Source organism: Bufo bufo, chromosome 7 (assembly GCF_905171765.1).
Source record: "Bufo bufo chromosome 7, aBufBuf1.1, whole genome shotgun sequence".
NCBI classification, from domain to species: Eukaryota; Metazoa; Chordata; class Amphibia; order Anura; family Bufonidae; genus Bufo; species Bufo bufo.
Window position 1 is genome coordinate 171,626,600 of NC_053395.1, and position 13,196 is coordinate 171,639,795.

Sequence of the window (13,196 nt, forward strand, 5' to 3'; positions counted from 1 at the left end):
TAGTTACACTCTTGAAAATGACTCCTTTCAATACCAAAGCCTGTGCTTTCCCTGCAGCTGTCTGTACAGGAAAGCAAAGCTGAGTAATGACATGGGGTCCTGGGACCATGGCCATCAAATATGCAGTGTGGATGCAATGCCACAACCCTGTGATTGGCAGTGCAGTGACAGAAAAAAAGGGGACATGCATTTGTAATATCCAAGCATTTATAATATAAGTGGAATGTACTTTTTGCTGAGAGGTAGGCTGAAAAGTGTTTGAAAAAAACCTCATTAACCTTTTGAAGGTACACAAGATAGAGTGGATCTGACTACTGAGACCTCCAGCAATCACAAATATGGGGGTCCTGTATCTCCCTGTATGAACAGAGTGGTGATCGAATATGCACACTACCAGTCCATTCCTCTCTGTGGGACTGCTGGTAACTGCGTTACTCAGCTTCTCATCAGCAGTCCAATACAGATGAATGGAGCAGCAGTCCCCACGCTCAATCTCTGCTCCATGCACATGCTTTAGTGATCATGGAAGTCCCAGTGGTCAGAACCCCACTGATTAGACTCTTATATTCCCTATCCTGCGGATTGGGGATATGTTTAAAACTTGGCACAAATATTTTAACCACCTAACAGTTTTGCCTGAGCTCTGCTCGAGCTTTGAGAAAAGGACTCAACAGTTTAGCCAGAGCAGAGATCGGGCAGCAGGGAGAGGGAGGTGGGCTGCTTTAGGCTAGTTTCACACTGACATTTTTAGATCCAGCAGACTGTTCAGGCAGGGAACAGCCTGCCCGAGCTCTGTGCATTCTGACATTGCCGGAAGCTACCGCATCGCCATCTGGCCCCATTCTCTATAATGTGGACCGACGGAGATCTGTCCATAACTGGATGCAGCTTGATCTCCGCCAGTCCCCAATATAGTGAATGTGGCGGGTGGATGTCAGTTAGCGATCCAGACATCTCCGGCTGGTTGCTCCCTGCCAAAACAGCCAGCCAAAGATGTCCAACGTTAGACTAATACTAGCCTTAGCTGCTCATATCTCGGGACTGGAAGCAGCTAGGGACATGGGCCTGGTCTTATTTGAAAATGGGTTTTCAAACAAGACCAGAATCACAGCGTTATCTCAACTACTTCAGGAGAGATCGCTGTTAGAAATCGGGTCGGGAGCGAAAGCAGTGAAACCTGCTTTTACTTTCACTTTCAGCTGTATTCACTGTCAATCAGATTTCTAACAGCTATATCTTCTGATGCCGTCGAGATAATGCTGTCATTCTGGTCTTGTTTGAAATCTTGGAATGCCAGTTTTAAAACATGACCAGAACCATGTTAAAATTGCTGTTTATCTTTCTGCAAAAAAAATTTATAAAAGTTATTTAATACACTATATGTACCCCAAATGGTTCCTAAAATAAAACTACAACTCATCGCACAAAATCAAGAAAAATGTTTAGAAGAAAAAATGTAAAAGTTATGACTGCTGGAATACCGAGGAGGGAAATGTTACTGGTCCTTAAGGTTAAAATTAGTTATGTCACTAAGGGGTTAAAAATGCAATTGTGTCCCCTAAGTTGTGTGCAAACAATATTTACTTCAGGTATCTATTAAACATCTACAATAAAAAAGTGACATTTTGGGAGGGTTTTTTCAATTTTAATGTGACTAGGAGGTTAAGGAGTTTGCCAAACAAAGTTAAAAGGCAAATATATGTCACCTGATTTCATCTGCTCTGTAGTCTGGGTCCCATGCTTGGTAATGTTTCAAAGCTTGCATTACGGCAGAAGTACACTCCAAGTATGTGTAGTCAATCATGATGTCCCCTGAGTAGACATATGCATTTAGTACTGTGTAGTATCGGGTAGTATTACTGCATAATCATGTACAGTTACAAGAAAAAGTATGTGAACCCTTTGGAATGAAATGGATTTCTGCACAAATTGGTCATAAAATGTGATCTGATCTTCATCTAAGTCAAAACAATAGACAATCACAGTCTGCTTAACCCCTTCCCGACCTTTGACGTACTGTTAAGTCATGGGAACAACTGAGTTCCCGCAATTTGACGTAATAGTACGTCATAGTGATCGCGTGGGCACCGGAGTGGTGCACGCGCGATCACTACAGGGGCCCGGCAGTCCGTGGTAGCAGGGCCCCTGCTGTATCCGCCGGCATCGCTGTAAAAGCTGATGCCGGCGGATTAACCCCTTCTATACCGTGGTCCGCGCTGACCGCAACATAGAAGAGGTTTGTGTCGGGTGAGGAAGAACATCGAGTCCCCGCGCTGCTGTGGCGGGGACCCGATGCGACACAAGGCAGCCCGATGCCGTGCACGGCATCGGGAACTGCCTTCTACGGGAGCCGAGGCGATCCAGCCTCAGGCTGGGTCTCCTAGGCAACCTGTTCGTGTATGACTCAGTGTCATACACTAACAGGCAATGCATTACAATACAGATGTATTGTAATGCATTGCAGAGGGGATCAGACCCCCAAAAGTGAATGTCATAAATAAAGTAAAGTAAAAAAAAAGTAAAAAAGAAAGTGTTTAATAAAATGAATAAAGTAATAAAATGAATAAAGTAAAAAAGAAAAAAAAACACCCCTTTCCCCTTATTTTATAATAAAAAAAACTAAAGAAAAACCAAAACCCACACATATTAGGTATTGCCGCATCCGTAATGACCGGCTCTATAAATATATCACATGATCCACCCTTTCCGATAAACACCATAAAAAAATAAAAATAAAAACAGTGTAAAAAAAAGCAATTTTTGTCACCTTACATCACAAAAAGTGCAACACCAAACAATCAAAAAGGCGTATGCCCCCCAAAATGGTATCAATAAAACAGTCACCTCATCCCGCAAAAAATGAGCCCCTACCTAAGACAATCGCCCAAAAAATAAAAAAACAAGTGATCAAAAAGGCGTATGCCCCCCAAAATAGTACCAATCAGACCGGCACCTCGTCCCGCAAAAAATGAGACCCAACCTGAGAGAATCGTTAAAAAAATAAAAAAGCTATGGCTCTCAGACTATGAGACACTAAAATATGATTATTATTTGCTTCCAAACTGCTATTATTGTTCTAAAGTGGAAAAAATTAAAAAAAGTATACATATTAGGTATCGCCACGTCCGTAACAAACAGCTCTATAAAAATATCACATGACCTAACCACTCAGGTGAACATCGTAAAAAATAAATTAAAAAACTGTGTAAAAAAAAGGCATTTTTGTCACGTTACATCACAAAAATTGCAACAGCAAGTGATCAAAAAAGCGTATGCCCCCCAAAGTGCCAATCAGACCGTCACCTCATCCCGCAAAAAATGAGACCCTACCTGAGAGAATCGGTCTAAAAATAAAAAAGCTATGGCTCTCAGACTATGGGACACTAAAATATGATTATTTTTTGCTTCAAAAGTGCTATTATTGTGCTAAAGTGAAAAAAAAAAAAAAAGTCACATAACCTAATTCCTCGGTTAAACGCTGTAAAAATAAAAATAAAAATGGTGCCAAAACATCAATTTTTTTGTTACCTTGCCTCACAAAAAACATAGTATAGAGCAATAAAAAAAATCATATGTACCCCAAAATAGTACCAATAAAACTGGCACCTTATCCCGTAGTTTCCAAAATGTGGTCACTTTTTTGAGTTTCTACTGTAGGGGTGCATCAGGGGGGCTTCAAATGGGACATGGCATCTAAAAACCAGTTCAGCTAAATTTGCCTTCCAAAAACCATATGGCATTCCTTTCCTTCTGCGCCCTGCCGTGTGCCCGTACAGCAGTTTACGATCACATGTGGGGTGTTTCTGTAAACCGCAGAATCAGGGTAATAAATATTGAGTTTTATTTGGCTGTTAACCCTTGCTTTGCTACTGGAAAAAATGGATTAAAATGTAAAAAGTGAAATTCTGAAATTTCATCTCCATTTTCCATCAATTCTTGTGGAACACCTAAAGGGTTAAGAAAGTTTGTAAAATCAGTTTTGTATACCTTGAGGGGTGTAGTTTCTAAAATGGGGTCATTTCTGAGTGGTTTCTATTACGTAAGCCTCACAAAGTGACTTCAGACCTGAACTGGTCCTTAAAAAGTTAGTTTTGGAAATTTTCCAAAAAATTTCAAGATTTACTTCCATATTTCTAAGCCTTCTAATGTCCCCAAAAAATAAAAATGTCATTTTCAAAATGATCCAAACATGAAGTAGACATATGGGGAATGTAAAGTAATTACTATTTTTGAAGGTATTACTATTATAAAAGTAGAGAAATTGACATTTTGAAATTTGCAAATTTTTTGAAATTTTTGGTAAATTTGGTATTTTTTTATGAATAAAAATGATTTTTTTAAACTTATTTTTACCACTGTCATAAAGTACAATATGTGACGAGAAAACAATCTCAGAATGGTCTGTATAAGTAAAAGCATTTTAAAGTTTTGCCACATAATGACACATGTCAGATTTGCAAAAAATGGCCTGGGCAGGAAGGTGAAACCAGGCCCGGGGTTTAAGGGGTTAAACGAATAAAACACAAAGAATTAAATGTTACCATGTTTTTATTGAACACACCATGTAAACATTCACAGTGCAGGTGGAAAAAGTATGTGATCCCTTGGATTTAATAACTGGTTGAACCTCCTTTGGCAGCAATAACTTCAACCAAACGTTTCCTGTAGTTGCAGATCAGACGTACACAACGGTCAGGAGTAATTCTTGACCATTCCTCTTTACAGAACTGTTTCAGTTCAGCAATATTCTTAGGATGTCTGGTGTGAATCGCTTTCTTTAGGTCATGCCACAGCATCTCAATCGACTAATGTCGACCAGCACTGGGGCATGATCAGACCAGGTGATTTGGCCCATGTCTGCCCCCTCCAGTAACCTGAGGGTCAAGATTGTACCAAAAAAATAATCGATACGGGTGTGGGAGCTGTGTGGGGCAGAGTAAAAGGAGAAGAACCTGTCAGTGGGGAAGGTGAGACGCCAAAGGTCATACAGGGAATATTTCTGCACCAATTTATGAAAGTCCTTAGCTAAGCGCTGCTGTGTCGCGTGCACCAGCCTGCCCGGTAGAGCTAAGTGATCCATGGATTCAGAAAAAAACGGCATTAAAGTCCCCGACCAGAAGCACCAAAGGTTCTGGAGAGTTCGCTCCCTCAACAAAAACCTTGTGGAAGATTCCGCCGAGAAAGCGCATCTGAGAAGTATTTGGGGCATAAATGTTACATAAAGTAATGGGTTTATCTGCCAAGTGACCACGGAGAACAATATAACGCCCCTGGGGGTCCAGGATTGAGGATTTGATTCTGAGGGGACACTTCGCAGATATCAAGATGGCGACCCCCACCCTCCGACGGCAATGAGTAGCCGAGTAAGCAATAGGGTACAAGTGAGAGGCAAAACGGAAGGAGGAGTCGCCATCAGAGTGTGTTTCCTGTAGGAACACAACGTCCGCTTTAAGGGTTTTCAGTTCCAGGAGCAAGAGTTTTCTCTTGGCATTAGAGTTGAGACCCTTGACATTGAAAGTTACGCACCGCACCATGAAGGGTATGTGATGGTATATATTATATGCAAGATACAGCTCACCAAGGGACTCTGTTTGCGTCAGTGGTGTCACACTAACGGAGCTACGGACCACAGGCAAGACTGAGGTATACGATCCCCACAGACGAGGAGGTTCAGGCCTCTACAATAGGAGAAAAACACAAGAAGGAGGGGGAAGGAGACAGGACGGGACAACACAAGTCAGACAAAGAAGTAACAGTAAATAACTATTCCCAGGGATGAAATCCCTGTCAGAGCAAAACAAAAATCCCCTCAAGGGGTAAGAGTGTCGGAGACCAGCGAGTAGAGGCCGGCCAAAGTGCAAATCACAGAAAACTTATAAAATAAACGAGCAACTATAAGGGCCCTACGGAGAGCCCGCACCGTAAGGAGCAAAAAAGTAGACAGCAACTGGCTAAACAATACTAATAGATGACCCATATGATGATGCATTAGAGTCCAACGTCCCTGTGAACCTTAAGGGGTTAAGAACAAGGCTCAGGACGGCCAATTCCTCCAGGCCAGGAGCGGTCAGGCAGGCGGACGTTGCCCCGGTGACAGAGGAGACCGCGGAGAAGAGGATGCACTTGAGCCGGGCCTTCTTTTCCAGGTTACAGATGACCAAGTACGTAGTGGCGGAGGCGCTGGGGACTCAAATTCCCAATCAGGGATGTCAGGTACAGGAATTCCCAGCGATTTTCAAAAAGGGTGGAGATCCGTGAAAGAACGGAGAGTCTCTGTTCTTCCCTGATCCCAAATGGGATTCCCCAGCGATAGGCAATCTGGCGGTTCCTGAGTGACGCAAGAAGAGGTTGAAGGTGTCTCCTTTTCTGGAGCGTAAGCCAGGATAGGTCAGGAAACAAATGTACAGGAGCGCCGTTAAAATCAAAGTTGCGCAGGGATCGTAATTTAGCCATGATGGTTTCTTTAAGGGCAAAGTCATGGACACAACAGATTACGTTCCTGGGATGAGCCACAGAGCCCTTGGGCTTGAGTGCCCTGTGCGCCCTGTCCAGCTTGATCTTATGCGAGGGTGCCCCAAGATCATATTAAATATGGCTTCCAGTGTGGCAAAGAGGTCTTCTTCTCCAGATGCTTCCGGAAGGCCACGTACACGGATATTATTTCGACGACCCCGGTTATTCAGGTCCTCCAGATGCTGTCCCATGCCCCTAAGCACAGCTGTTTGGGCAGTGATGGATTCATGGAGAGCAGAAACGTACTGCCTAGTGTCATCATGGCCATTTTCTAGAGAGTCCACCCTGTCCACCACGTGTTTGATATCAGTGCGAACCGCTGCAATCTCAGCCCTGCAGGCTTCTGTAACTTCAGAGATAAGAGCCCGAAAGTCCTCCTTTGTAGGCAAACGGCTAAAGAAACTCGCCCAAGGTTGTGGGGGTTTAGATGGGGCTGAGGAGGGCAGAGGAGAGCTGCTATTCCCCTGATCCAGTACAGGGGGGGATGGAGGAGACTTGCCAGGCCAGGGTTCTTGCAGAGGGGCCCCAGTAAGGCTAGGTGTGGGGGCCACAAGGGTAGTATCCCGAACCCTAATAGGAGTCCCGGTACCTGTGTGCACTGCCTCTCCACGAGGGATTAATCCATGAGCCGCCATGACAGGGTCCATGCTTCTAGCAGCGGCTGGCAGATACTTCAAGGCAGCAGTGGAAAGCTCCAGAGCCGATACTCGACACGGAGGGGCCACAGGTGATCCCCTGGGGAGAGCCAGCAGATGTTCTCTGCGCCGATCTGCACTCACTGCCTGGAGCGCGGCAATCGGGTGGAGGAAGGGAGGAATGGCGGGAGGCCCTCTGTGCCCTAGTGTTGCGTGGCGGGAGCGCCGATCCAGACGCTCGATCCCAGCACTGCTCAAGGGTCCTGGCAGGTGAGGGGGACCGAGGAGGGAGAGGGGTTCTCCTGGGTGCCGATTTTTTCCCCATATGGGCCGGTACTGGAGCGCTGCAGGCCAGATAATTGCCAGTGCAGGCAGGAGCCGGTCTTTCAAGCAGCCATCTCCAGCGGTGTCCGGACACGCCCCTATAGACAATTTGTCTTACCGTGGACTGATGAAAAGCAAGGCTTTTGGAGATACTTTTATAACCCTTTCCAGCTTTATGCAAGTCAACAATTCTTAATCGTAGGTCTTCTGAGAGCTCTTTTGTGCGAGGCATCATTCACATCAGGCAATGCTTCTTGTGAAAAGCAAACCCAGAACTGGTGTGTTTTTTATAGGGCAGGGCAGCTGTAACCAACACCTCCAATCTCATCTCATTGATTGGACTCCAGTTGGCTGACACCTCACTCCAATTAGCTCTTGGCAATGCTTCTTGTGAAAAGCAAACCCAGAACTGGTGTGTTTTTTATAGGGCAGGGCAGCTGTAACCAACACCTCCAATCTCATCTCATTGATTGGACTCCAGTTGGCTGACACCTCACTCCAATTAGCTCTTGGAGATTCATTAGTATAGGGGTTCACATACTTTTTCCACCTGTACTGTGAATGTTTGCATGGTGTGTTCAATAAAAACATGGTAACATTTAATTCTTTGTGTGTTATTAGTTTAAGCAGACTGTGATTGTCTATTGTTGTGACTTAGATGAAGATCAGATCACATTTTATGACCAATTTGTGCAGAAATCCATAAAATTCCAAAGGGTTTGCATACTTTTTCTTGCAACTGTACATTATCATGAACGTACCAAACACTTCAGAGGGATTAAGCAGTTCCAACAAGCGGCTACCACGTTTGGTTTCATAGGCAGCAAATCCCCCATCAGAATTCCTCATACTGAGTAGCTGCAACAATTATCAAGTTACACCGCAGAAAAGACCTAAATCCTGCAAACGTATGTACACTTGGATGTCTCTTACCACGTCTACAGCATCCCGTAGTCTGTTCTTTGGAATATGTTCAGATAAGAAAGTGCAGTTTTCTTGAAGCAACATTGCAGATTTAAGCCCCTCAGCTGTACAGTCTGCCACAATACAACCGCAGTCACGGGTGCTGAAAGGAAACCCTCCCTGTTTCCCAACAAAGAGTCACTTCCAAGGACCATAATGGCACTGTAACAATGGCTAACGTTCCTTTTCTGTAAAATGACTTACCGGCTTCAAAATAATAATTAATACAATGTAAATTTGTAGATCCCGAACATAACTTTTTTTTTTAATTTAAAACTGGTAAATACCCTTTGCGGTCTGAGTTACACAATTAAATGTTTAATTAAAATATAAACTATGCAAAGAATTCAGAACATGTAAAGAGCCATCTTAAAAGAAATCTGTCACCAGAACTGAGCCCAAAAGAAAAACAAACTAACTATCTGATGCTCCTGCAAACCTGGGACTGGATCCAAAATAGCAGAATATTTCCACTAAATGTTTCCTCCTTACTCCATGCAAGCTATACTGTGTGTACAATGTCTTACAACCGCTCAAGTCCACTGCTAAATAGGCAAAATACATTATGGGGGTCATTTATCAAACAGACTTCTCCCTGCTCACGCCAAGTCTAAAAAAGTGGGCGTAGTGTGGGGGCGGGGAAGAAGACGATGCGGCAGGCCCGTCCGATTTACCATTTTCTATTCCTGTTTTAGGCGAGTGAAGTAAAGTTAGAAGTGGCCAAGGATTCGCCAAAGTTATGCAATTCTGGCGGATCCACGACCGGTTAAAGGGGTTTTTAAGACCAGTGCCTAAAATGCCGGTCTTAATAAATGTGCCCCTATGTTCACCCCCTCTGGTTTCTGTGCTCTGGGCTGCTGCTGTAAAGCTGGGTATACACTTTAGACTGCTTGTTCCGTTGACAACTTTTCCTCCTGACACCACGTACACGTGCATACTGGGCTCATTATTAATAGTGACAATAAGATAAAGGCCCCTTTACATGGCCTGATGGAGCAAGCAATTGTCAGGAAGGAATAATTGCCTGTTCGTCAGTGAAGGAGATTGCTGCAATTACACGCAGCAATCCCCTCCACAGTATAGGGAGGGGCAATCGCTAATTCCATTGCTCCTCCCCATACTGAATCATTGTTTGCTGGCAGCAGAGTACTATTTAGACACCACAATCTGCTGCCAGAAAACGGTTATTTAGGTGACCGCAAAGACAATCTATTACCCAATGAACGAGGGTCTCGTTTGTTCATCGGGTAATCGGAGGCACATTTACACATGCAGATTATTTCTAACGATTGTCCATGCAAACGCTCGTTAGCAATCATTTGCGCAAAAATCGGGCAGTGTAAAGGGGCCTTAGACCTCTGACACCTCTGACAGTGCCTTCTCTCCTTTGAGAACAAAAAACTGGGCATGTTGAAATCCAACATAACAAATTCTTCTTTCCCCAGACATCCATCATCAGGGGAGAGTTAGGACACTTGATACACATTAGATGATCTGCAAACATTCATCTAATGCAGTGATGCCCAAACTACGGCCCGCTCCAGTGCCCGCCCAATCTTAACAATCAGGGGCATAGCCGTGTCATGCGGCCCGCGCAGTGACCAGACTTTATCAGCGCAGGGCACGCTGCGAATGGCACAGGCAGCAAAGCGATGCTGCCTGTGCCTGCAATCTCCCCGCCCAGCCCCGCCTCCTAGCTAATTTATTCACTGCACTTGCCTCTCCTCTGTGAAATTGAAGAGAAGCGCCGTAATCTCGCACAGGCGCACTGGCAGATGTATCGAAGTGCGCATGCACCGTCTTCCTGGCCTCTGCCAGTGCGCCTGTGCGAGATTATGGCGCTTCTCTTCAATTTCACAGAGGCAAGTGCAGTGAATAAATTAGCTAGAAAGCGGCTCTGGGTGGGGGGGATATCTGTGGAGGACACTGAGGGGGATATCTGTGGAGGACACTGAAGGGGGGGATCTGTGGAGGACACTGAAGGGGGGGATCTGTGGAGGACACTGAAGAGGGGATCTGTGGAGGACACTGAAGGGGGGGATCTGTGGAGGACACTGAAGGGGGGGATCTGTGGAGGACACTGAAGGGGGGGATCTGTGGAGGACACTGAAGGGGGGGATCTGTGGAGGACACTGAAGGGGGGGGATCTGTGGAGGACACTGAAGAGGGGGATCTGTGGAGGACACTGAAGAGGGGGATCTGTGGAGGACACTGAAGAGGGGGATCTGTGGAGGACACTGAAGAGGGGGATCTGTGGAGGACACTGAAGAGGGGGATCTGTGGAGGACACTGAAGAGGGGGATCTGTGGAGGACACTGAAGAGGGGATCTGTGGAGGACACTGAAGGGGGGATCTGTGGAGGACACTGAAGGGGGGATCTGTGGAGGACACTGAAGGCGCAATCAAACTGTCCGGAGCATCCGCAGTCAGCAAATTGTAGGCGGGTGAGTGAGGATCGCGCTGTAACAGGCAGCGTACCAAGCATGCGCTAGAAGAGCGCGATCCCGGCAGCATGTCCATCTAATTATAGAGAGGAGGGGTAAGGGGCGGGCTTAGCTTTACTTGAAGCAAGGAGGCCGCTGCCCCCTTGACTTCAAGCCTGACTCGGAGACAGCGCCAACCGACATTAAAACAACATTTTTAACAAGTATGAAGAAACACAAAGAGGAAAGAAAAATATGATTAGCAACACACTGGGGGATACTGTAAGGTACTGTGGTCGGTTTAATATGCGTTTTGCAGGTGACAGGTTCCCTTTAAGCACTCTTGTGGTTTGTACATTCTTTAATGATGCGGTAATAAACAATCAATATATTTTATCGGTTAATAGAACAATAGGATCTTTACATAAATAGAAAACAAAATAAACCTCGTATCGTGCGTAAAAGCATGACAACTAAAGAACAATACCAGTGACCATGATATGCCAGTGCTGCTCATCGAAACCCTCTCCAATCAACTCTTCAGTAAATTTCCCTTAAGTACTTAATTTTACTTAATTCTGCAATGTCACAAGGCTGTCTGTGAAATATGGGAGGCATAAGGGGAACTAGACCACAACTCCCATCGTTGTATTACTTGCAATCGATTTTTGTGTGAAGCAGCATATATGCATTCATGTTGCATATATTTATTAATTAGGGCTACTAATTCCAATACATTTGGAGTGATAGGCAATTTCCAGTAAGTTGCAATTAGTTTTCGTGCCGCTGTTAGTATCCCCGCCACTACCCATCGATGCGAATAAGGGAGAACCTCAAATCCAATAGATAATATGCAGCATCCCACTCAGGACACGTGGGAACTGCAAAATTACTGTGAAACTACATTACTGTGTTGCATGTCATTCTGCATTACATCACCTGTTGTATCCCTGTTCATAGGCTGGTTAGGTGTATTTTATACATCCCACCACTAGAGGGGTATAGCACTTAGTCTATATAAATACTTTAGTCAGGCCAAGTGTGGAGAAGAGGGTAGAGAGAGGATAAGAGAGGAGTAGAGCCTGTTGTTAAGCTGAGGCTACACACCACAGAGTAGTGGGTGAAGTCTGAGGCAGCAATGAGGTAGAGCCAAGGTATGAGGGGCAGGAGAGCGTTTTCCTCCTGTGATCCTCTTAGTTCCTGACATCCTACAACCAGAGGATAGTGTTGCGTCCCTGGAAGAAATCCAAGCTAAAAGAGAGACATCGGTGATAACAGCCACTACCTAAGGCTTAATGGGCACCTTTGCACATGGTGGAGGACAATCTAGCTACAGGCAGCCTCACCATACATCATAGAAAACAGATTAGCTACTTGTTCAAGGGCTTGGAAGATACAGAAATAATAGGACTAAGCATACCAGTGAGACCTCTACAGAACCACAGCCTGAGTCAAAACCTAGCCAAACCTATTAACAGTGGATCAACAGAATTCCTCTAAAGAACAAAAGACTGTATTCTGTTTGGATGTATATGCCGCAACTAAAACCAGCCACAGTAAAAGTTGTGAGTTGTATCCTACCACTGTCTACTTCATTCTTCAATATTACTACAACTGGTTGTACCACCATTAACGGTACTGGCGTCACGACAAATACCACCAAGGGACCCAGCCGCCACAAGCACCCTAAACACCACTGCCATCAAGGGCACTTCAACCTCCATCTAGGCTGGTGCTTCCCTACCACAGAGTGTGCCCCGGAGGATTTTGTGCTGTCTTCCTCATCACTGTGCTGCTGGCCCAGGGAGGCTTTCTGCTAACCGTGAGTAAACCGATGAACTGTATAATTATTGGCCCCTCATCGGCCCACCGTGCACCTCACGTGTCTCCCCTGCGGTTCTGGCACGCCAGATCTTAAATTTTGGCGTCACAAACAGGATATTAACCTGTCATGGCTGAGGATGGGGGAAACCCTCAGCCGTGCGATGATAAAGGTAAGTCAAGCTGCTAGGCCAGAACAACAGAATTAGGGAGCAGGTCACCTCCTACAGCGTCCCTAACTCTGACCCTGACTCCTAGCTGTATGAGCCGACCCTGATGGTAGGAGGGCTCATACTCCGGAACCTGGGGTCCCTATTAGCCCTCAGGATGGCCCTGAACTAAATAGGCCAAGCAGCCACACCCACACACACACACTAGGAAAGGAGATTAACCCTTCCATCACCAAACAGGAAAGTGAAGTGAAGACTTAAATGGGAAGTGCACAATCAAACATCACACTGCAGCTGTTACCGCCGGCAACGACATGTGTGGCAACCATGTCCTGGGGAACAGCCAG

At 45.3% G+C, this 13,196-nt stretch overlaps 1 protein-coding gene across 1 annotated transcript in view; it reads right to left on the bottom strand.

Moving 5' to 3' along the window:
- Nucleotides 1-13,196, bottom strand: part of LOC121008549 (lanosterol synthase-like) — a 111,339-nt gene that overhangs the window by 22,617 nt on the left and 75,526 nt on the right. The window contains exons 15-17 of the mRNA XM_040441176.1: nt 8,406-8,555; nt 8,234-8,330; nt 1,707-1,812 (exon numbers count right to left, since the gene is read on the bottom strand). Coding sequence (XP_040297110.1) covers nt 1,707-1,812; nt 8,234-8,330; nt 8,406-8,555 — 353 coding nt within the window. The remainder of the gene's footprint in view (nt 1-1,706; nt 1,813-8,233; nt 8,331-8,405; nt 8,556-13,196) is intronic.